Source organism: Elgaria multicarinata, chromosome 16, assembly GCF_023053635.1.
Source record: "Elgaria multicarinata webbii isolate HBS135686 ecotype San Diego chromosome 16, rElgMul1.1.pri, whole genome shotgun sequence".
NCBI classification, from domain to species: Eukaryota; Metazoa; Chordata; class Lepidosauria; order Squamata; family Anguidae; genus Elgaria; species Elgaria multicarinata.
Genome location: NC_086186.1, coordinates 7,758,702 through 7,784,415, shown reverse-complemented (window position 1 = coordinate 7,784,415; position 25,714 = coordinate 7,758,702). Strand labels below are relative to the sequence as shown.

Below are 25,714 nucleotides of genomic sequence, written 5' to 3'. Positions count from 1 at the left end.
TGCTTGTTGGCTTCCCAGAACATGAACGATGAATCTGTTTCTCACCTAACATTTAAATTCCTGGAACTGCATTCTCATCAACCTACTGAGCTTGGGGAATCCTCTTTCATAACACCAGTCCCTGCTGAATGATCTTGGGAGGATGCTTTTAGTATCTGAATGTGGCCCTTGGTACTGAACCTGGCTTCTCTTTCAATGTGTACTTACTACTGGGTCATAATGGCAAAATGAGCATGCAAACTGACTGTTGAAAAGTATTTGGTTTGTATCTGGATAGGGCCATTTGGCCTGTACTTGTCCCATTCGCACATACAGTCTGGTTGGGGACCATGTTGGAGATGGCTTTTGCAGCCAAGATCTCATTCCCTGATTCCCTGCCCCTGTGTGAGATCATTCTAAAACATTGAGAATGTTTTTAGAATGTTTTTTAGGATGTTTTAACAATGTATATTACGTTTTAATTTAGTTTCATGTATTTTACCGTTTCCTGTTGTTTCCCGCCTTGATCAAAATGGAGAGGTGGGTAAGAAATAATAATAATAATAATAAATAAATAAATAATGTGGACCTCCCCCACCTGGCTTTGATTGTGTACCTACCTCTATGCTCTCTGATTCTTGTTTGCTGTTGTGGTGCTTAACACACAAACTCTGCCTGTTTTGGGCCATGTGGCTGCTTTTGTCCCATTCCTCCCTGCACCTAGAATCCAACAGCCTGAGGCTGAAAACCTTAATTTGGGGGCAGAAGTCACCCACCAGAAGATGATCCCGTGCAAGTCCTGTTGATCCACATGCGCTCTTGTGAAACTCTGGTTAATTTCAGTGGGGAGCTCGGCTCACGTGGTCTGCCTTTAGCGACGTCTAATGTCCTTCCACCCCACACCCTCCTCCGGAGGCCGCAGCGTCTTGCTTTGTGGAAAGGTTGTCTCAAAAACCCTTTGGAGACGCTCTGCTTGGGTTTCCTTTGTTCCCTGTGGAAAACAGAGGTCTGCCTGACTCCCCACTGGCAGGCCTGATGCTTTGTCTTCAGGCCAAATGCTCACCTAGCAGGGCGAGGCGGAGGAGGTGGATTAATTTCTGTCAGTGACAGCCTTGAGAAATGTCACTCCAGCCTTTTATGTGCACAAACTTCATTTTCTTCAAACAGAGCATTTATACGCCTGCAAGAATTCTGCACATGGAAGGAGATGGAGGCTTTAGCCATGGGAAGCCAATGCATTCTTTTTGTGTGCAGGTTCTGCCTGGATTAGAATCTGTCTCACAGCTAGCAATTCGCTTTTGGGGAAAAAATGTCTGTCTTTCCTCCTGCTGATCTTCTGAGACAAACTGACCCCACTAGGAAATAATTGCAGGGTTAGGCCTCTTCAAAGGGGATTCGTCTTGTTTGTGCTGAATATTTTGTTCCCTATAAATAAGTTCCTTTTCTCTCTCTCTCTCTCTCTCTTTCTCTCTTGAGGAGGGCCTTGCTTCGCGGAGGTTGAGATGCTCATTGCTATGGCGACAGCGTCCTGGCAACAACTCCAGGCAGCTGCTTTGCTTCTTCCTCTACCAGGCCTGGTGGCAAAAGGCCCAGCAAAAAAAGAGACAAGGGAGGTTCAGTTGCTGCTGCAGCAGGAAAGGACAAACGGAGGGGCGCTGGGCAGCCGGGCGCATCCCTTGCAAGGCTTTCGGTCCAGCTGCCGAACACAGAAATTCCTAGACACCCTGAAACAGGAATCGAGGAATCCCAGTAAAAGATGCTGCCATGATACTTCGAGGAAGGTTCAGGGCAACCCTGCCCTAACCAGACCCAGGTAAGGGATCTTCAGGTGCAACTTGCTTTTGACCTGGCTACTGGCTCCTTTTTAAGTTGCGTTAGAGCATGGTGATGCTCGTGGTGTTGCCTGCCGGTTTATTTTTGTCCCCGTTCCTTCTGACCCTATTTCCATATTTCCAGGTGAGTTGTCATCGAGACTGTACGGCACATATGAGGGTGGGGAGGAGTGGGGTGGGTGGGGAATGGGGGAAGCCTTCGCCGTTGAGCTCGGCGGAGACGCGGCATGGCGCCTCATTCCATCGCACCACGTTCCCGACAGCGTTGGTATTTCCACACACGCGAGCTGGAGACGTCGGAAGGGAAACCATGCTGAATGCTGTCGCCGGAGCTCTGGATGTAGCTGTGGCATGTTGTGTTGTGAGTTTGCCAGATGATCGTATGCCCTGGAGGGTGAGGGGTGAGGATGGGGATCTCCCCTTCTGGGGGAGAGGTAGGGATCTCCCCCCTCACAGGGGAGGATATAAAAGGGGCTTTGGATATTTGTGGCTGCCCCTAAAAAGAGTGGGGGGGGGAGGAGGAGAAACGGAGAAATGTTCTTTCCAAGAATCAAAATAACTGTGCATCTAAGAGAGAAGATTTCAGTGGGTGATCAAATACACACACACACACAGCAGGGAGATGTGTGTGTTGTGGCAGTTGCTGAGGGAGACTTTAGGGGATTTGGACCTTTTGGCAAGCAGCTTTAATGGAGCCCTGTACGTTTGTCGTTTGCTTGTTTGCCCTCGACTGATGTACAAACGTACAAAGGTGCCTTTTCCTGGCTAGGATAAGTGAGATAATAGGGCCATGCCTTATTTTGGGGACTGAGGTGGGAAATCTAAATAGCACCTCTTCCTCTCCCACCCTGCAAATTAATATGAGGAAAAATCCACTGGGAAGCGAAATGGGAGATGTACCAGAGCCACTCATTCCAAGGAGGCTTGTGTAGGAGAACGTCCTGGTGGATTGTGCCCCATAGCTCCGATCCGTCTGCTTCTCACTCATTGCCCCTAGTGACACTTTGAAAGCAGCACCTGTGACAGACGGACGGCACACCTTCAAGGTGAGAGGTTCTCATCTCACTCACTTGGTAGGATGCTTACAGTTGGGAAAGACTTCTGCTTTGACTGAGGGTGAGTGGTAGCTATCTCTACTTATTTATTGCTCTCCAACATTTGAGAAGATTGGCTGAGAAGTTGACTTGTTATCCCCAGTGGGTTGGAATGGTCGTTGATGCCCAGTTCAAAGGCTGGCTCTCCAAAACCAGAGAGCTGCTCTCTGCTTTTTCACAGGTATCAGTTGTTCTCTTGGCTAGGAGCAGATTGTTCATCCTCTCATCTTTCCTTGCTTGGTCACTTCCGCCCATAACAGGTGCTTTCACTCCCTCTTTGCTTCCCCTGTCTCTTAAGCTGTGGCTTAGACCACTCTGACTCCTATTATGCCATCTTTAATGGTGCCCCCAGATCCCATGCCATCGCCCAGCCCAAGCAGCCATTCATGAAACCACCCATAAAGTATGTCATGCAGTCGTGCACTGGTGTGTGAGAGTGTATACAGCTGCCAGCTTCTCAACTTTTCACTATGACCTGGCTTGCACGTAACCCTAAGCCATGAATTGAGTTGTTGAATTCAGAATTGTGGTTTGTGAATATGGCTGTGCTACCAAAACATGGTTTTTTTTAACCATGAACAATCCAGAAAGGGAACCCATGATTTGTTGGGTTGTGAACTCTGGGATGTTTAAACCATGGATGCAAACCCAGTACTATTATGTGCGAACTCAGAACTGTGGGTGGTTTCTCCAGACTACAGAGGCGGCAGGCAAGAACACGTAAACAAAAAAACAGTCACTCTGCATGCCAGTATGACAGCACTGCAAAGGTATTTGGGATACAGGGAGGAAGTAGGCAAAGGAGAAAGGGAACAACCTCAAAAATTGAGAAAACAAGCCAAGTTTTGTTCAATTTTCTGTCAAACAAACCCCTAGGTAGGGCAACAAACCGGGGTTAAACCATGGGTTAGTGTTATCTGCAAGCTAGACCTGTAATTCTGAGAGCAACTTATTATTTCTTAAAATATTTATGTTTAGCCTTTTGGTTCTGCAATTGAACCAACAAAATGGCTTGTAAAACTTATTAAAACATTAACGTGTGTGTGTGTGTGTTTATGGGCTGCAACCTCTTTAAAGAAACTTTAACCAGTCTATCAGTTAAATGTGCATGAATTTGCAAATGGATAAAAACAGTATTTCTAGAGGGGTAGCAGATCTATATACACATACTTGGGATTACAAACAGTGAAACCAAAGCAAACTGAAATGCAAAAAATACAGAGTGATAATTACTTTAAGCAGTGGCTATTCCTGAAATGTTTTTGGGTGATAAGACAGCATTGCATTGGTGAGCTAATTAACACATGTAATGTGATATTTTTTAAAAAACTGTTGTCCTTGTTCAAACTTCAATAGAATCTCTCGATGAATTGTACTTCAGCAAATTCAGATTGATATCTTCACATTGTTTTTGAAGTTTCTTTGTTCAAAAATGGCCACCTTAAGGTCAGTGACAGGCGGATTATCCTGGGAGGCTGAAATATGATCCCACTGATTTTTGAAGATTGTCATTTCTGATGGCAGATTTGTGTCCATCGATGCTTTTCCATAGAGCCCTGTTTCCCCTACGTAGAATGCAGAAGGGAATTGCTGACAGAAGATAGCATATACTACATTGGAAGATGTGCAAGTTAATGAGTCCCTAATATTGTGGGTGCCTTTATTAGGTCCTGTAATAGTGTTTCCAGAGTAGTTAGGGGGACAGAGCTGGCATCTGGGTTTATTCCAAGGTCCGGTCCCTTTATTTATCTCCTTGTTATGTGGCCTGTTATCACTAGTGAGTAGCTGTTTTAGGTTGTGGGTGGCCAGCTGTAGCAGTGGAAGCTGGTGGCTCCAATTTCAGTGGGGCACTGAATCCACTCTGGGTTTCAGTCACAACCAGCCAGAAATCTAAAGGAGTTCTCCAAGATGTGAAGCATCTTTGGAATTCTGACTGAAACGGATTCACACACACACACACACCCCACTGACATCAGAGCAACCAGCCTCCACTGGTCTGTAGGCAAGTACAATAATAGATTTTTCCTGGGTACCATCCTGGCCCTGTTAATCTGTTGTTGCTTTTCACGTCACGGTGTGAATATTGTAGTTTGAGAAATGCCTGGTTAAAATCCTTAAGTTGTGAGTCTCTGTCTGACAGGTCTGAACAGACTAAAGTTCAGCTTTAGTGCAGACTTTACTCCGTTATTTATGGAAGTTCGTCGACCAGGATATATGTTCCGCTCACTCCCTGTCATCTTTTAACTGGGTCCTTAAGACCTTACGCACCACTGATGAGTGATGCTGAGATCTTGCCTTTTGTCAGCCTGACTTCTGGGGTGTTTTTTTTTTGTTTTTTTTTTAGTTTCTTCCCTGTTTTAAATGTTAATGTTCAATTCTAAGTGTGCTGATTTATGGAAATCTGTATTCTGTTTTAATTTTTCCCCCTTTGTAATGTTGTATGCCACTTTGTGGGGAGGACACTGTTTGGAAAAGCAGCTTAGATGCACAGGAAATAAACAATCCTGGGCACTTCTGTACCACTGGGCTGCCGGTACCCCATTTCCCCAACCTTGGGCATATTTCTCAGCCCCTCATTACCTCCTACAATCCTTCCAGCCTGCCAGCTTTAAGTGAAGCTTTTCTCCTATCCAAATCAACCACACGTTCATATTCCACAAGATGCACTGTCTGTTGACATTCTATTGCTGATATATCTCCCCTGAGCAGCTAGAATATTTCATGGCATCCCCAAAATCTTAGCCAACAGCTCAAAGGTGGGGTGGGTATGGGGGCTGACAGTGAACATGACAGTGCGGTGGAGTGGTTAGAGTGTTGGGAGTCGGGAGATCTGGGTTCTAGTCACCCACTGGGTGACTTTGGGCCAGTCACAGACTCTCAGCTCAACCTACCGCAAAGGGTCGTTGTTGTTGTGAGGATAAAATGGAGAAGAGGAGGATTATGTACACCGCCTTGGGTTCCTTGGAGGAAAAAAGGCAGGATATAAATGCAATGCAATAATAAACACGCAACAGCAACCTTTGGCTAATTTGTATATAAGTAGTCACTATGGTCACGGAAACAATTTTATTTTCAAGAGCTCAATCCAAGAGCTATAGTAACTTGTTGGGGGGGCACACAGAGCATTTCCAAAGTTGAGTGTGTGTGTGTGTGTGTGTGTGTGTGTGTGTGTGTGTGTGTCCCCCCTCTGTTTTCTGAGCAATGCTGGCAAAACATGGCACCACATCATGGACACGTAGGACCTTGTGATATTTTGCAGGATATCCGTACCATTTCGTCCTTTCTTCCTCGCTCCGCCCCCTCCGTCTCCAAAGCTGACACTTCCATTGAAATAACCCCTCTGTTCCCTTTCCATCTGCGCACCATACTGCATTATGTTTAATCAGCAATCCCAAAGCAGTCTTGGTAGCGCATCCTGCCAGATTTCAGTGGGAGTTTGGCGTTTGCAGGGAATGTGAGATCAGCCTCAAAGCAATTGGCCATCCTCCTCCTCCTCCCAAGATGGCAAGCAGCTATCCTCACCCACCCACCCACCCCAGTTTGGCTTCCCTTTAGCTATAGACTGGCTTCATTACTCATCTTTATTTATTTATTTAGTTGTAATATTTATATACCGCTAAATATAATAAAATCCTTAAGCAGTGTGAATCCCCCCCTCTCCCCACCCTTCAGAAAGCAAAGCAGCGATGCCGGAGTCTGGTGTAATTTTATATTGCATGTTATTGTGTCGGGATGAAATGAGCGCTAGTTAAGGTTGTGCGGAATAGATTTGGGATCGTCATCATGCGTTGGAGAAGTCCTGCGTGCCACCCGCCCTCCTTTCCATGGAACCAGCGCCCATCGGGGTAGAGGAAGATCCCCCTGGATTACCTTAAAATGGCGCCTTTGCCAGCAAGGTGTGGTTGGGCTGCAGCATCTGACCAGGGTGCAAAAAGAAGTGGTAGGTTAGAGAAGGCGTGTCAAGCCACATCCAGCAAGGCAAGGCACAGAGGTAGAAAAGAGCTAGAGGGGCCAATGGCCAGGCTGGCCGTGGATGATGGGCATTGTAGTCTATGGAATACTCTTCCCCCAAGACCTACAATCGGCTCCCACTCCCATGGCCTTTAGAAAAGGTGTGAAGATGCATCTTTTGAGTTTAGCCTTTTAAAATGTGTAGTTCTAAAGTTTTAATGTTTTTACTGGTTTTAGTGACCTTATTTTCATGGTTGTAAGGTTTTATCGTTTTAAATTGTTGTACATCGCCTTGATGGCTTTTTGCTGGTAAGGCGGTATTGAAATGTTAGTAATAAATACATCAGCAGCATCGATAGTCCAACACAACTGGAGGACACCAAGTTAGGGTTAAAAATGTGACATATCCGGCAGCTTCGCCAAACATAGACCTCCCCTCTGGAAAGCTTTTTTGGCTGTGTGGATTCCAGATATGCTTTATTTTATTTTTATTTATTTATTTATTTATTGCATTTCTATACCGCCCAATAGTCGAAGCTCTCTGATGGCCAACCTGATGGCCTCCAGATGTATTGATCTGCAACTCTCATGATTCCTAGCCAATATGGCCAACATTTATTTTATTTATTTATTTATTTATTTATTTAAGTATTTCTATGCCGCCACTCAGCCAAAAAAGGCTCTCACGGCGGCTTACAAAAGTATTTCTTGACCGTCCCTGCCCACAGGCTTACAATCTAAAAGACATGACACAAAAGGAAAGGGGATTGGGAGGGAGGGAGGAGGAGGAGGGGGAAAAGGAAAGCAAATTCAGGCACTACAATCTTAGTGTAGTGGGGTTAACATTGTTAACAATGTTAACAGTCTTAACATTGGGGTTAGAGAAGGCCGGGAGAACCGCTCCTGTCATGCCTCCCAATATCATTTCCTTGAAAGGAGTCGCTTGAACCCATTGATTGAATGGCTTCAGTCGTGTAATGGGTTGCGGTTTCCCCAACAGGCATAAATTCTTGGAAAGAGAAAATGGCGCAGAGGAGCCCGATTTTCCAGACCCTGGGACCGACTGAAAGGTACCACGAGGCATGTGAGAAACTAGATTTGAAAAGTGGTGCGGGGTGTGTGTGTGTGTGTGTGTTTATTTTATCCTATATTTTGGGGGGTTCTTTCAGGGGAGGGGGGACGCTTCAGTCCAGGAGGAGAAGGTGCACGCTTTGCATATAGATGGCCCCAGGTTCAGTCTTTGCAATCTCCCTCCTAGAAGTACCTGAGAGGACATTTCTACCACAGTATGCATTCAGGAATGGACAGGTTAGTCAATATCGTTTCTGCCGGGTTATCAGTGTTTTGAGGTCAACATAATTTCATCCCATTTCCTTAGGAGTTTGCTATTAAAAAAAAAAATCTGTATGAAAATCCTGAAACATTCTTCGTAATCTATGCATTGATGTATGTGGATTTGTGTGCCTTTTTCAATCGACACATTTTTGGATGCATGCACCCATTGACCAAACTGTGTCTATGTTCAAGACATGTGAATTGGTTAATTCATTAAAAAAAAAAATTCGACAGGGTGAGTTTCTCTCACATCCCTAGGTTATACCCAGTGGTGTGAAAGAGGGGCAGGAGACAGTTATTCCATCTACCGGGGCAAGGGCCGTTTACCAGTTCTTAGGGAGGCACGGGGGTGGGGGTAGGGGGCGCTGCTGCCATCTTACTCTGCTTGTGGGTTTGCCATCTGGACGGCCACTGCAGAAGGAAGCAGGACGCTGAATGAGATAGAGATTTGCTCTGATTCAGCAGGGCTCATCATAAAAAAATATGTAGGTATACAAAATCATATAGAGCCTCGTGTGGCGCAGAGCAGTAAAGCAGCAGTTTCTGCAGCTGAAACTCTCCCCATTGCCTGAGTTCGATCCCAGCGGAAGCTGGTTTCAGGCAGCCGGCTCGGCTTTCCATCCTCCCGAGGTTGGTAAAATGAGTACCCAGTTTGCTGGGGGAAAGGTAATAACGGCCGGGGAAGGCAACGGCAAACCACCCCTCTATATAAGGCCTGCCAAGAAAACGTCAGCGAAAACTGGCGTCCCTCCAAGAGTCAATAATGACTCAGTGCTTGCACGAGAGATACAAAATCATGCATGATGTGGAGAAAGTGAAAGGTTAGACATTCCACCCCCCCACCCCTCTCTAGTAATACCAGGAGCCAATGGGGTCATCCCAGGAAGCTGATTGGTGGGAGATTCGGGACAGATACAAGGAAGCACTTCTTCACAGAGTGCAAAATTAAAACTATGCAATTTGTTATTGCAAGAGGTAGTGATGCCGACCACTTTGGATGGGTTGAAAAGGGGATTGGGCAGATTCATGGAGGAGAAGGTTATCAATGGCTGCTAGAACTGATGGCTATATGCTACGTCCAGTATTGGAGGCAGTTACTGGGGAACATAGGCGGGATGGTTCTGTTGCACTCATGACCTGCTTGTGGGCCTCCTGTCGACAGCTGGTTAGCCAGCATGTGAACAGAATGCTGGAGTTGAGGGATCTTGGTGTGATCCAGGATGGCTCTTCTTATCTTCTTATATATAGAGAGAGCTCCAGCTATTGGGCGGTATAGAAATGTAATAAATAAATAAATAAATAAATAAATAAATAAATAAATAGAATCATAGAATAGCAGAGTTGGAAGGGGCCTACAAGGCCATCGAGTCCAACCCCCTGATCAATGAAGGAATCCACCCTAAAGCATCCCTGACAGATGGTTGTCCAGCTGCCTCTTGAAGGCCTCTAGCATGGGAGAGCCCACAACCTCCCTAGGTAACTGATTCCATTGTCGTACTGCTCTAACAGTCAGGAAGTTTTTCCTGATGTCCAGCTGGAATCTGGCTTCCTTTAACTTGAGCCCGTTATTCCGTGTCCTGCACTCTGGGAGGATCGAGAAGAGATCCTGGCCCTCCTCTGTGTGACAACCTTTCAAGTATTTGAAGAGTGCTATCATGTCTCCCCTCAATCTTCTCTTCTCCAGGCTAAACATGCCCAGTTCTTTCAGTCTCTCTTCATAGGGCTTTGTTTCCAAAGCCCTATGAAATATATGTATTCATTCTTAAAGAATTTTAAAAGTTTGGTGATGTGTGAAGAGAAAAAAGCCTTGCCGCTCAGAAAGGCTTGTTCTTCTACAACTCTAGCCTCAGTACAAACCATGGCTTGCAAGTCTCTGTTCTTCCTCCCCCAACAAACCACAATTCTGGTTTTTGGACATCATGATAACAACTCAGAGACACAGTGTCCTTGGGTTGTTTAGCTCCACCTGGCTGCAGCATGAGCAAGGGGGCAGCGACAACTAGCATGCCTGCTCCTTTCTGCTTCGTTCCCAACAACCTGCAGTTTGTTAAACCATGGGTTCTTGCAATATGTGGACCAGGTCAATGAATCATAATGACTGAAGCAGTGTGGTACAGTGGTTAGAGTGCCAGACTAAGAAAAGAGAAACCTAGGTTTGCTTACTGGGTGAACTTGGGCCTGTCACCTTCCTCACAGGGTTGTTGGGAGGGTAAAAGGTGATGTAAGGTGTTCTGAGTGCTTTCGAAGACAGGTGGGATTTTTAAAAATGTACGAAGTAAGTTGGGTGGCAGGTGAGCTCTTGCGCGCTCCAGAAAATGAGCATCTCTGCCTCTCGGCTGCTTCCTCCCTTTAGACGGATCCGGAATATCCCCCTCCACAGCCAAGCCCTGACAGCGGTTCCTCTGGGCTCAGCCAGACTTGTGGACCAGCTGGAGGACAGAATCCTCAGCCATGAGAAAACGACCGCGGCGCTTGTGGAACACGCTTTCCGGATCAAGGAGGACATCGTCTGCACGCTGCACAGGATGCAGAACAAAGGCGGTGGGGACCGGCTGGCCAGGCAGCTTTTGGAAGAACATATCCGCAACATTACCGCCATCGTCCGGCAGCTGAACCGGGACATTGAGGTCAGGGGCAAACCTCTGGGGCCCAGCCCAGTGCGTGCATTGTTTAAAGCGCGATTGAAACTTAAGAATCTACAGCCCTCCTTTCTGTACATTTTTATCAGTAAAACTGCTGGAGATGGAATCAGTATTGTTCATCAGATTATTATTATTATTATTATTATTGTTGTTGTTGTTGTTGTTGTTGTTGTAATGATGATTGATGATGGTGGTGTTCCATCAGCAGGCATGGAACACCACGCAGAGAACAAGAGGTGAGTCCCTGCCCCAAGGGCCATGCAATCTAGAGTTCAGCAAAGGAAAATCAACTGAGAAGGAGAAAAAGGAGAGCGTAAACAGGAAAAAAAATCATGCTATTGTTTCGGTGACACGCGCTCTGGCTTGGCTAGAGGTTTAGCTACAGTAAGAATTGGAACAAATTCTTTACAGTTCTATTTGAGTGCCACACACAGTAGATCACACCTTCACACTCAGTGTTAATTATTCTGGGATAATTACCATCTCCACAAAGGTACATTATGTTTCACTTTAATTTATTTTAAAAAATAAATAAATAAATTGAGATGCATAATTACTACTTCCTGGATTTTCATTTGTGATCACTATGGCCCCTTGAATGCAAACACACACACACACACACGCACACACACCAAGCCCCACACAGCTGCGGTATGCGTGTGAATAACACAAGCACATCATTGGGATTGACTTTGTGGGTCTTTTTCCATGTAATTACACTATGTATAATATTCTGCATCAAACCCAAAGCCAAGGTTGTCTGGCATCCTGCTTCTCACATCAATCATCCACAAGCAGGATATGAAGGCCACAGACACCACCACCTCTTTTAGCCCCCTGCAGCAGCTGCTATTTAAAGGTGCACTGTCCCTGAACATGGAGGTTCTATTGAGCCACCATGACCAATTGCCTCTGGATAGACAAAGAGATGGAGGATAGGTCTAATTCAGGGATGGGCAACTTGCAGCCCTCCAGATCCAGAACCACAACTCCCATCAGCCTACCCAGTGCTGAGGGATGATGGGAATTGCAGTCCAAAAACATCTGGACAGCCACAAGTTGCTCACCATGGTCTAATGCCTTTTATGACAGGGGGCACAGCCTCACCCTTTTTACTGCTCTTTAATTGCAGGTTCTACAGGAACAGATTCGTGTCCGGGATAACCTTAGTTACGGAACGAATTCTACCTTGAAGAGCCTGGAGATGCGTCAGTTATCCGGCCTGGGCGACCTTAGAGGCCGAGTTGCAAGGTCAGTTCTCCTGGGTTGTTGGTTCTTTGAAGGTTAGGCAGGCATCCATTTTGGGGGAACTGCAGCGGTATTCCCTAGCACGAAAGTGACCTAACTCCCGCAGAACTCCGTATACTTTGAGAATGAATATAGGCTAGCCAACTGGGGGCCCTCCTGATGTTGGACTACAACTCCCATGATTCCCAACTGGCATGGCCTTTGGTCAGTGGAGGCTAGTGGCTCCGATGTCAGTGGGATGGTGAACCCGCTCTGGGTTTCAGTCAGTACTCTAATACTTTGCACCTTGAACAGCTCCTTTAGAGTTCTGACTGAAACCCGGAACAGATTCACCGCCCCACTAACATTGGAGCCACCAGCCTCCACTGCCTTTAATTATGCTAGCTGGGAATTATGGGAGCTACAATCCTGCACATCTGGAGGGCGCCTGGTTAGTTAAGACTTCCATCAGCAGTAGAAGCCTCCCAGCTTTGCCCTGATGTGCAGCAATGACGCTGAAGGCCACATACGAAGCGGCCTTATTTGGAGTCAGACCATAAGCCCAGCTTGCCCAGTTATGTCTACTCTCTCTGGCAAGAGCCCTTTAGGGCCTCCAGTGGAAAGCTTTCCTTGTACCTGAAGCCCAAGATCCTTTTTTCAAACTAGAAATGCCCTGGATTGAATCTGGAGCCTTCTGCATTTAGGCCAGGTGCTCTCCCGCTGGGTCACGGCTCCTCCCCAATCGCACAGCCCCAACAGAAATCCACAGAAGTACCGGCTCTATCTTGGCAACCTCCAACCTGGTCCAAAGCCTACCATTCCTCTCATTAAAACGTGAGATGGACAATCCCAAAGCAGTGACCTCACTGGGTCACTAGAGAAGGTCTTTCTCCTCCACTTTCCTTCTCCTCCTCCCCCCCCCTTAACCGACTTTCCTTTTCCATTTAAAGACGGAAAGGAGAAAACAGGGGTAATGTTGATGGTGTGATGACCCGGCAGTGGCAGAGCAGTCATCTAAAGGCCACATTGGACAAAACTGCCTGCACGCTTCAATTTCTCGTTCAGTGGTTCATTATTATTATTATTTATTTATTTATAAAGCGCCATCAATGTTCATGGCGCTGTACAGAATAAAACAAGACCATCTGCCATATGGCTTGCAATCTAAAATCACAGTAACAGACAAGGGGAGGGAGGGGGGAAACCAACCGGGGTAGGGGGCATGAAAACTAAAATACAGACTAGTATGATTACGCTACGATTGAAAAGTTTTCGAGTTTTCAAGCGAGATTTAAAAACTGAAGGTTCGTCCTAGCATACTTCTGCAAATGCTTGAACTGGGTTGGTGCATTGAACTGTTGGGTCTTGTCCAAGCCAGTAGCTCTGGAGAAGCTGTTTTCTTCTTTGTAGGTGCCCTTACTCCTTGAGAAACGATTGGTGTAATTGAGCCATGTGCATGAGGGAGGAAAGCAGTGAATTGCATGGGGTGCTGAGGTGCCCGTTGTTTTTTGCCGAGGACTTGAAAACATATCATTCTATTCCCCTTCTTCCATTTCAGCCTCTTTCTCTTTTTCTGTGTTGTCCTGTGACTCCGTTGTTATTTCTGTTCAGTTTATAACATAAATCAATTAAGTCAGTGAAAGGAACACCAGTCCCAGTGATCTAACACCACTGAACTTGAGAGTGACTCAGTGAACCTCCTTTGCAGGGAGGGTTCTTTGTTCATGTCGTCTTACATCGGGGCGCGTATTGCAATTAAAAATACGAGTTATTTAGGGAGAAAAGGCTGTTTGCGCAAATATACGTTCTCATGAGATGCAGCTGTATACAAAATAAGGCTTATGTTATGAGGACGCGTACATCTCTCCTGTGTTGGGGGGATGCACTTGAGGCAAAAATCGTCTAGTAGAATTTGTATCCGAGATCCTGTTTCTCTGGTTCAGGCGGCTAGTCTCTGACCCACCCATTGAGCTGACAGGCTAGCTAGGAGGACCTATGAGCCCTATGGAGGAGAAGGCTATCAATGGCTACTAGTCCTGATAACTATGTGCTACCTCCAGTATCACAGGCAGTAAGCCGATGGACACCAGTTATTGGGGAACACGGGTAGGAGGGTGCTGTTACGCCCATGTCCGTCTAATGGGTACTTTGTCAACAGCTGGTTGGCTGCTGTGTGAACCGCTGTGTGGTCTGGATGATCAGGGGTCTGGAAACAAAGCCCTATGAAGAGAGACTGAAACAACTGGGCATGTTTAGCCTGGAGAAGAGAAGACTGAGGGGAGACAGGATAGCACTCTTCAAATACTTGAAAGGTTGTCACACAGAGGAGGGCCAGGATCTCTTCTCGATCCTCCCAGAGTGCAGGACGCGGAATAACGGGCTCAAGTTACAGGAAGACAAATTCCAGCTGGACATCAGGAAAAATTTCCTGACTGTTAGAGCAGTACGACAATGGAACCAGTTACCTAAGGAAATGGTGGTCTCTCCCACACCAGAGACATTCAAGAGGCAGCTGGACAAGCATCTGTCAGGGATGCTTTAGGGTAGGGTGACCATATGAAAAGGAGGACAGGGCTCCTGTATCTTTAAGAGTTGTACTGAAAAGGAAATTTCAGTAGGTGCTATTTGTATATATGGGAAACCTGGTGAAATTTCCTCTTCATCACAACAGTTAAAGGTGCAGGTGCCCTGCCCTCCTTTAAATCTGGTCACTCTAGTATAGCTCCTGCAGCTTTAACTATTGTGATGAAGAGGGAATTTCACCAGGTTCTCTATATATACAAATAACACCTGCTGAAATTCCTTTTTCTATGCAACTGTTAAAGATACAGGAGCCCTGTCCTCCTTTTCATATGGTCACCCTACTTTAGGGTGGATTCCTGCATTGATCAGGGGGTTGGACTCGATGGCCTTGTAGGTCCCTTCCATCTCTGCTATTCTATGATTCTATGATCCAGCATGGCTCCTCTTAGGTTCTTATGTTGCTGCTCCAAACAACTACAACGTATGACCCCAGAAGCACATTCCAGGATCTCTTTCAGGCAGGGCCAGCATTCACTGGAGCTCCAAGGTCTGCAAAGCACCAAACGACCCAACAGCAGAATCATTTTCACTTGGCACAGCACACCCAGCAAGGCAGCAGGAGAAAATTCCCCATTTGCACATCTCACCTCTTGCAAGTTTAAGTGGAACATTTCCATAGGAGGATGGAGAGGGGTCTGGAGTTCAAGTCCTATTATTATTATTATTATTATTATTATTATTATTATTATTATTATTATTATTATTATATCGCCCAACAGCTGAAGCTCCTGGGTGGTTCACAAAAACTAAAACCATTCAAAGTATAAAACGAACAGTATAAAAACATGATATAAAGTACACATTAAAAACTGATTAAAAACATACCATACATGATTAAAACATCTTTAAAACATCCTAAAAACATCTTAAAATTCCACTGGATAGGCCTGCAGGAAGAGATCAGTCTTTATAGCTTTCTTGAATGCTAGTAGACCGTTAAGTTGACGAGTCTCCTCTGGCAGGCCATTCCACAGTCTGGGAGCAGCAGAAGAGAAGGTCCTCTGGGTAACAGTTGTTAATCTAGTTTTTGCTAGCTGAAGTAGATTCTTCCCAGAGGACCTGAGTGTGCGGGGCAGAGTTGACTAGACTCCAACATCCTTAGTTTGTGATAGTTTGGAGCGTTGGGAGCTTGAAGTGAGAAAAGAAGTTGACTGGAGAAGAGACAATAATGAGATTTTCAACAGGAAAAGCTCATTATCATCTGTCATCGGCTGTTAATCTAATTTGTCACAGAATTGAGATCTGGGCACTACATGAGGAACATTTCCTTTCCTGTTTCTTCGCTTCATAAACCTTTAGGTGGCACTGTGGTATAACAGAATAGCGCAAATACACAAGAGGAGATTGACCTTTCTTTCGCTTTGATAATTAAATGCCACATTTTCCTTGCTCTAAAAAAATTCTCCAAAATTGCCGGTTAGACACAGGAGGAAAACTGAGTCATGATGTCATCTCAAGGACCTGTAAACAACCACGAGTAAGGAGGGATGAGCACACCAGAAGTTCCTCATGTTGAAAAGCTCTGGGAGTTGATAGGGGAAACATCTTCAAATATTTGAAGGGCTTTCACATAGATAATGGAGCTCCAGAGGACAGGACCTGAGCCGTGGGTTCAAATTACAAGAAAGGGGATTCAGTTAGACATTAACAAGAATTTTCTGATAGTAAAGCTGTCTGACATTGGAACCAACTACTTTGAAAGGTGGTGGACCCTCATTTGTTAGAGCTTTTAAAGCAGAGATTGAGCGGCCACCTCCTCTCTATCATGCAGTAATGGATTTTCTGAATCATCAGTGGTTGGACTAGCTGACCTGTGTTTGAGGTTCCTTCCAACTCAATAGCTCTAAATTAAAGGAGTCGCTGAGGCTGCCTTGCTCGAGGACGTCCTAAAATCCATCCTAAAGTCCTGAGGCTGCGTCTTGCACTGCCGTAGAGGATACTAAGATGCATCTCTTGGATCGTGTGCAACTTTATTGGCATCCCTAAAAATACTGCCGCCAGGATTGCTTGCGCTGTGGGGGCTACTCTTATGTCAGTGTGTGCTCTAGCTGAGTTGCAGGCATGATGGCAATTACATTATCCCACTCCCCCCACCCACCCCATAACTCCTATTCAATGCTTATTTTTCCTCTGAACATGGAGGTTCCAAATAGATCTCCAGCTATCACGACCGGCCTCCATTCATGAGCTGACCCTCCTTCAATTGCCCTGGTCCCCTTTTAAAACCATTCAAACTGTGCCAGAGGCTCGGGAGGATCACGTTGGCCATCCACTGGTACACTGGAACAGAGTGTTCAAGAACACTGTGCTGTGATGGGGACAACCAAGGCTCTCCTTTACGGCAAGCATCTTTTCTGTGCCATCCTACTGCAGAGCACAAGGCGTGTTGCTTTTGTGCATGCATACACAGAAAGAGAAAGAGCGCGCTTTGGCAGAACTCATAAAACAGTGAGCTTTTCCACATTGTGCAGCGGCGTCTTAGAACTGTCGGCAGCAACAACAAAAGCTTTTCAGCGACACAGTAGAAGCAAACCCTCCCTTTGCCCCTCTGAGATCTGAAAGGCGCTGCTGGGCCATAATTTTGCAGTTTATTTTAGACACTCCTATTGATTTCTCGAGATTATACTGTGTACTAGCAAATCGCTATGAGCCTGTTCTTTTTGTTTGCTTTTGCTGCTGCTGATCATAAGCGCAAGAACATAAGAAGAGCCCTGCTGGATCAGACCAAGGGTCCATCTAGTCCAGCATCCTGTTCACGCAGTGGCCAACCAGCTGTCAGCCAGGAATCCACAAGCAGGATATGGGTGCAACAGCACCCTCCCAACTATGGACCCCAGCAACTGTTGTAGACAGGCATGCGTCCTCTGATACTGGAGATGGCCATCATTAGTAACCACTGATGGCCTTATCCTCCATAAATCAGAACTTTGCAAATCCAATCACTCTTCTCAAAGGTTTATTATTTATTATTACATTTAAAGTGTGCCATGGCCTTGCACCTTCTTATCTCTCCTCTCTCGTTTCACTCTACCATCCCCCTCATACCCTCCGTTCTTCAAATGTTATGTTGCTTCTCCCGTCCAAGAGTTTCTATCTCTCTTGCCCGGCTTCACCCGCTCTCTCTGGCTGCCCCGTTTGCTTGGAATGCTCTCTCAGAGCATCTACGAACTACGAGTTCCATCTTAGATTTCAAAACGCGTTTGAAAACTCATCTGTTTTCCAAAGCTTTTGGTATTTTAGCCTGATTTACTGCTCTTTTTGCTATGATTATTCCTTTATTTCTGTTTTGTGTAACCCTTTCCCCCCCTTCATATGTTTATATATGATTTTAGACTGTAAGCCTCTAGGCAGGGTATTGCTGTTTTATTTGTATATTCTGTATAGCGCCAAGTACATTGTTGGTGCTATATAAATAAATAATAACAATTTTATTTGGACCCCACGATGGTGGTAGAAGAAATCATGGGAAGGGTGTGGGTTTTTCCCCATGAATGTAGAGACACCCTCAATTGCTTACAAAACCAACATTGCAGAGTCTTGTGTCAGCTGAAGGACTACACACACACAATCTACTAACCCAGGATAACACAGCGGCTACTCTGAAAACTGATCAGCTTCCTTCTCCGAATTGCAAGTGCTCCTGCTGCTTGTGACAATGCAGTTTGAAAATAAAGAAGAGGGAAGGGGAAGAGATGAATCCTACGGGAAGGGTGTGGGGCAAGAGAGGGATTTTATAAAAGGCTCCTTGAAGATGCTGAGGTGCAGAGTGAGACGAGGGTCTGTGGAAAGGGCATTCCAATAGTGCTGGAAAATGCAGGCTGGTGGGAAATCAAGATGGAGACCATGAGCTTAGAAGGGGATTGGTCCTGAGGAGTAGTGGGTACCGACGATCAAGGTATCCTACAAATAGTTTTTCTTTCCTGCGGTTGGAAATGGAGCGGAATTCCAATGCCATAGAGACTGAAATCCGTTGAGAATGACATTGGGTTTGTTTTTGGGAATGGTTTCTGCTGACTTTGACGGCCTGCTGCTCCTTCTCCGATTTACCAGACATGAGACAGTTTCTTGTCTACGGATGATGTAATTTTGGCCACTGTATGCCAAGATATGTCTGTCACTCAGATCTTTACCCCCATAATCTTAACTCCTAACCCTATTGTTCTTACAGTTCTGTTAAGGCACAGAGTGTTCTACTGAAGATAAATATAATAATAATAATATGAATCCCATCTGTCAAAGGCAGGCTTGAGTGTGTCTGTGTATTCAAATTGCTTGGACACACTATTTGCAACATCTAGCAACATGAGTCAATCTTAACTACAGGCAGTGTTGGCTCCAGTGAGTATTTTGGGTGGAGAAGGAGTGTTATGCCAATGCTTATAAGCTCTGCAAACCTCACCTCCTAGGTGGATTCCTCCAACATCCTTAGTTTGTGATAGTTTGGAGCGTTGGGAGCTTTAAGTGAAAGTCATATATGTTTGTAGCAAGCTACAATGGGAAAAATATGTCTTTAACAGCAGCCATTCCCCCAAATTCCTGAATAGGTGTGATGCTGGGTTAGCCAGATTGTCTGCTGAGCACAAAGTCACCTATGAAAGACTTCAGAACCTGAGTAAAGATCAACAAACAACTAAACTGATATTGGAGTCTAAAATCAAAGAAGCAGAAATACAGGTAAGAGCTGTTGTTGTTTTTAATGGATTTTGCATCATTCTTAGCTGCTGTTATGGATGTATCTTCTTTTGAATTCTGCAAAACAGAGAAATGTGGATCTTTTAAAACCAGCAGCAAACATTGGGCTATGCTCCAATTCTGGAAATTTCTCCCACAAAAGACCTGTCCCACCTGCCTCTGACGGCTGGAGGATGGTCCAAACTTTCCCTTTTAGGAAAGTTCTGGGACTAGAAATGATTGTGTCCTTTTTGAAGTGGTTTTAATTGCTGTGGTTAAATTATTATATATGATGGCTTGTATTTCTCTCTCTCTTTCTCTGTGCTGTACTAGTGTGTTATAGCTGCTTTATAACTGTTGATGTTGAATTGTTTTTTGAAATTGCTTTTCTTTGCTTCATTTATGTTGTTAGCTGCCTTTTGCTCCTTGAAGAAAGGCGGGGAATAAATGTTTTAAATAAACCACTCAAACGACATAGCGCTGCATTCTGTTTCCTATGCTGCCTAGCCAGGTGCCTCTGGTGAAACCTACAATGAGGTCCTGGACATGTCCTGAGGCTGTTCCCTCCCTTTTGGAAGCAAGCTTGTGGTTGTACTCACAATCTGGAAAGCCTTATGCAAGGGAATCATGCTGTAGAAATGCGATAAGTCATTATCCTCCCAGCGTTACTCAGCAGCCCGTGGTGTGTGTTAGTCACCATCCCATGACATTCCAAACATCTGCATTTAAACATCTGGTGGCTTTCCTGAATCTGGAAGAAGCCCAGCGGGCTGTGTCTCCAGATTTTATACAGGGAAATGTGTCTTTCAGAATCTTTCAGAATTTATCTTCCTAATGCTGTGCGATTTAAGTATTAATAATAGTTCAGGTGGACCTTGAGCAAATCTGAAATTCTAAATCTAAACTATTTATTTATTTATTTATTTATTTATTACATTTTACACCGCCCAATAGCCAAAGCTCACTGGGCGGTTCACAAAAATTAAAACCATGAAGAGCATAATAAAACAACCAACAATCTAAAAACACAAATACAAAATACAATATAAAAAGCACAACCAGGATAAAACCACACAGCAGAACTTGATATAGGTTAAAATACGGAATTAAAAGAGCAAAGTTTAAATTTAAGTTAAATTAGGTGTTAAAATACTGAGAAAATAAAAAGGTCTTCAGCTGGTGACGGAAGGAGTACAGTGTAGGCGTCAAGCGAACCTCTCTGGGGAGCTCGTTCCACAGCTGGAGTGCCACAGGAGAGAAGGCCCTCCCTCACTTCCAATTACCTTTCCCCACACCCAATGTACACCTTCATTCCAAACACATCGGCCCTAATTGAGAGAAGCTATGCATAATTTGACCTGAAATCAATGAGTGAAATTAATTATGGCTAATTTTTAATTGTGGCTAAAATACTATAGATTTTACAGGGTTAGGGTTATGTACAGGGGAAGCTATGCTACAAAGCGCCCACTAGAAGGCACTGTCCCATTCAATACTATAAGAACAGAAGGGAGGGGAAGTTTTCAATTACAGATCATGCAGTCGCCCCTCTCCACCCGTGTAATGCAGACCCATTACGATTGCGCAAGAGAAGCAGGAAGCAAACGCCTGGTAAGGAAGGTGGTTTCCCCTTAATCTAAAGTAGCCCTACATCACCGAACAATTGGATTACATTACAAGCAAGTAAGCGAAGCTGTAAGGGCAGATATGCTCTCCTTTGAAGGAAGGAGGTCAAAAAGGCAGAAGATGCTCATGGTACAAAGTATGGCCAAGGTTCTAATTTGCAAAACTCAATGACAGTTTTTAAAAATGGGTTTTTGAATAATGGATTGGAACTGAAACAAAGGAAGGTGTTTTACGTGCTTCGTTGTTTCAGTTTTTGTCAGTCCCCATCCCCATTCTAGAGATGTTTATCTTTTAAAAATGGGATTAAATAAAGAGGAAGAAATCATCTCTCTTCTCTTCCAGATTTCCCACCTTTTAAGTAGAATAGAGCAGTCCATCATGCAACAAGAAGCCAAGCTGAAACTCACATATAAAGAGAGCAACCAACAGCTCCACCTTCTGGACGCAAAGTGAGTAACACTTCGTTCAGGAAATCCAGCAATTTGCTCAAACCATGGGGCCAGAGACCTCTTCGGAGCAAGTTTTTGAGTACTGAAAGAAAAGTTTAGTTTGTAAACCTCAATTGTCTATATTTGCAATATACAAATATTCCACTGGATAAAGGGCTCTGAGCTTAAAAAAAATATCAAAAAGAATTGGAGCCAAACTGCAAGTTACACTAATTGTGTAGATGAAGTTTCTCTTTACTCTGGTATAAGCACATGTGGTCCTGATTCAGATCAGGACCATGGCACTCTGGGAGGGAAGGGTTAAACCTTCCCTGCCCATTTCCCCCCCCCCAAAATCCCCCACTTCTGCAAGGGACCCTAGGGTGACCATATGAAAAGGAGGACAAGGCTCCTGTATCTTTAACAGTTGCATAGAAAAGGGAACGTCAGCAGTTGTCATTTGTATATAGGGAGAAGCTGCTGAAATCCCCTCTTCATCACAACAGTTAAAGCTGCAGGAGCTATACTAGAGTGACCAGATTTAAAAGAGGGCAGGGCACCTGCAGCTTTAACTGGTGTGATGAAGAGGAAATTTCACCAGGTTCCCCATATATACAAATGAAACCTGCTGAAATTTCCTTTTCAATACAACTGTTAAAGATACAGGAGCCCTGTCCTCCTTTTCATATGGTCACCCTAGCAAGGGAGGTAAGTAAATCAGAAAAAGCCTCCACTAGAGTCAATGGAGGCTTCCTCCCTTTTTTTAAATCTCCCTTTCTTAACATGTAGCTTGGCCCTTAGACACGTCTAAGGGTCTATTCACTCAGTAGAGTCTATTAAAGGTGATTGAGCCTATTAAAGGCTACTCATTCAATGGAGCCTCCATGATCAGAGGCTGGGGAGGCCTGCCTGCCTGCCGCCTTTATCTTCTGTTTGTCTGCTTCCCCAGGTGTCCAACTGACCACTCTGGAAAGCCGGCTGCTGTGCTCTGGGTCTGATCTCCCAGGAGGGCCGGGCTTCTCTTTTGAACCATGTGCACTTAGACATATGTATCGGGACATTCTTTTTTTTTTCCAGACTGCACTTTTAAAAATATGATCCTCTTTTGCACCCACGCTGCAAGTTCTCTACCCCTATAAGAACAATATGCATTTAAATCTTCATGAATAGATTCAAATCTGGTTAGGAGAATTTGCTAAGAGTGGGGGTTTGCCCAGAATCCATATCAGCTGCTCTACCCAATACTTCAGAGGTTATGTTTAAAATGTTTACAGAGATGAATGGGTTTTATTCCCCTAGATTACAGGATGCCATTGATTACCTCAGTAACCAGATCTCGTCCACACGGACCTGGATGGAACAGGAGCACAAGCGGTTTGAGAAAGAGTTTCTAGAGAAGATAGAGCAACTGTCCCTGGCCATTAAGGAAAAAAGTGTAAGTTTTCAATCTTCCTGCAGGCCTTGAAAAGCCATTTTGCAGTCCTGATTATATCTTCACACCCTTAGGGTACAATCCTATATAGGCATGTTTCGACAGGGAAAAAAATGCTACAACTCCCAGCATTCCCCATCCAGCCATGCTGGGAATTAGAGGAGGGATTTCTAGCAGGGGAATGCTGGGAATTGGAGTTTTTCCCCCCTATCTAAACATGCATAGGGTTATGTGCATCTGTATGCACACCATCCCTGAAGGATCATTGCAGCCCACTGCCACCCCACTTACATATCTTGCTATGGGCCTTGAAAACACATGGAAAACTGCTGGTTTCCTTGGAGAAGAGGGTTGTGGGAACCGAAGGCTTGTTCTTCTACCAGTTCATTTATTTCTTACATTTTATTAGAAATACTTGCATACCGCCTGTCATGTACCACATATCCAGGTGGATTTGCAATGCTAAAATTGCAATGCAGATATAAATTAGGCTAGGACAAACACTATGCAATAAAACCAATAAAACCCAGCAGCCATAAAATTAAAAAATCATATGGTTTTCCCATTCAGTTCTAAAGTGAGCGTCTGCCTCCCACTCTGCTGGTTTAATGGCTCCTGTGACTACCTAACCTTTCTCCAAGCCTATATGCACCAGTTGCTGGGGAACGTGGGAAGGAAGGTGCTCTTGCACCCGTGTCCTGCTTGTCGACAATCCTGGTCAACAGTTAACTGGCCACTGTGAACAGAGTTCTGGACTATATGGACCCTTGGGATGATCCAGCAGGGCACTTATGTTTTTATGTTCATGGCAGAGTTACTACCTGCTTGTGCCAGGAAAATCCTGCATGTACTGTAGGCATACCCTCCACATGTGTCATCTGGGATGCTGTCCCAATGAGAACTCCACTTCCTGGGGGAGATGGGGGGGGGGCGAGGACTAGACGTAGCCTAGAAATGAACCCCGAGACAGCTTGTCTAATTGCACATCTCAACTTCTTTGACTGGCCCTAGGAAATAGACAGCAGAGCCTTAGAGATGCAATTCAGAGAGGTCCATGGGAAACTCGATAAACTGGAAGACGTGCAAAAGATCACTGTGGAAGAGCATGGGACGAAACAGGCTGACGAGGGGATGAACGTACAGCTTAGCAAGATTCAAATGGATATGAATACGGACATAAAAGAAGTAAAAGCTGAGGTTAATGCTGGTAAGAACATGCTCTTTCAGACCCATGAAATGCCCTGGTCAGCAACTGGTTTTATTGAAGAGACGCTTTGAACACAGGGTGGAGGGTAGTGGGTCAGGCACTACCCTCTAATTTGGGTGTGAACACCCAAGTTGTATTGCTGGTGAATCACTTGGCTGCAGCCTACTAGACTGTACCTCCACAGCGCTTGATTCTGAGTTAAATTATATTTAGGACACCTTTAAAGGTAGAACCCTTTCAAGGTGGTTCAAAACTCTCCACTCTAATAAAGAAAGATAAACCAAAGTATCAGAGGCAGTAAGCCTATGTGAACCAGTTGCTGGGGAACATGGGTCGGAGGGTGCTGTTGCACTCGTGTCCTGCTTGTGGGTTCCCAGTTGATAGCTGGTTGGCCGCTGTGTGAACAGAATGCTGGACTAGATGGACCCTCGGTCTGATCCAGCAGGGCTCTTCTTATGTTCTTAAGAAGCCTGCCTTGAGTATAATCATACATAGTTTTTGAAAAGAGTGGCAAAGTTTTAAAATGTTTAATTCTTTCCCTGCTTAGGGTTTGCCACCATCTACGAAAGCATTGGATCCCTGCGGCAGGTTCTAGAAGCTAAAATGAAACTGGACAAGGAAGAACTGCAGAAGCAAATCCAGCAGATGAAGTAACGTGTCAGAAGGTGCTCAGCTGAGCTTCCAAAGCCGAGTTTTGAGCAGAGGGAAAGATGCTAATGGCTCGAGGGTCTGCCAGGTTGTCATGTAAACTTCATGCATGGACCAAGCGACGTGTTTCAGTTCCGTGGAGCTGTACGGTTGCTTACTGTAAATAGTCAAAACGAGGCTTTTCTAGAGAAATGAATCCTTTTCCAGGAAGAGCTGTGTGTACTGCTGCCCTCTAACTCTCGATCTGACCTCCGCTGACTTCCGAAGAGTTGCCTTGCGGGAATCGGGCCAGAAATTTGTGTCCAGGAGGCCTCTAAATCCTGCGAGCAGAGCCATGTATCCCAACACGTTGAAACGAACAAGAGCCCAACCTAGGCCCAAGACAGTGGAAGGAAGGAAGGGTTAGAATTGAACTCCGCTCAGTCAGACCCATCCAGGTGGTTTAAATCCATGCATTTCAACCGTAATTGGTTTCCATTGTGGGGCAAAAGAGTATTAAACTATTTCCTCTTGAAATCAAAAACAAAACAAAGTAGGGAAGGTAATAGCTGTTGGGGGCATCCAGTACAGCCCACTGTTGGAGATCCATCTGATCTTGAATATTTCTTCCACCTTTGGCTTACACACGTGTGTGTGTGCGTGTACTCTTCCATACCTAATGTTTTAGGGCAGGTTACAGTTTTATTTTATAATGAGAGGCTTGCAGGCCTTTCCTCTTGCAAGGAACCCAAAGCGGCTTATATGGCCCTCTTCCTCTCCATCTTATCCTCACAACAACCCTGCGAAGTAGGCTAGGCTAAGAGTTAGTGACTGGCCATAAGTCAGCCAGTGGGCTTCCTGGCTGAGTGGGGAATAGAACCCAGATTTTCTGGGTAACACTTGAACCGCTACACCACTCTTGGAACCTTTTTTACACAAAGTCATGATTGGCCATTCATGGAAGTTTGTGGTCCTGTACATGAAGTTGTCACCTTCCAGGGCGTCTCACACGGTTTTTGACCTTTATCCCGTTTTTAAATAGTTTGGTGATAATGTAGTCTTTAAATGTGAAACCGCTTT

General features: G+C 45.0%; 1 protein-coding gene across 1 annotated transcript in view; it reads left to right on the top strand.

Moving 5' to 3' along the window:
- Window positions 1-25,232, top strand: part of FAM81A (family with sequence similarity 81 member A) — a 31,429-nt gene extending 6,197 nt beyond the window's left edge. Inside the window, exons 2-9 of the mRNA XM_063142621.1 lie at window positions 7,857-7,926; window positions 10,545-10,818; window positions 11,966-12,084; window positions 19,188-19,317; window positions 21,283-21,389; window positions 22,668-22,803; window positions 23,812-24,007; window positions 24,555-25,232. Coding sequence (XP_062998691.1) covers window positions 7,857-7,926; window positions 10,545-10,818; window positions 11,966-12,084; window positions 19,188-19,317; window positions 21,283-21,389; window positions 22,668-22,803; window positions 23,812-24,007; window positions 24,555-24,661 — 1,139 coding nt within the window. The 3' untranslated portion in view covers window positions 24,662-25,232. The remainder of the gene's footprint in view (window positions 1-7,856; window positions 7,927-10,544; window positions 10,819-11,965; window positions 12,085-19,187; window positions 19,318-21,282; window positions 21,390-22,667; window positions 22,804-23,811; window positions 24,008-24,554) is intronic.
- Window positions 25,233-25,714: the final 482 nt, after the last annotated feature.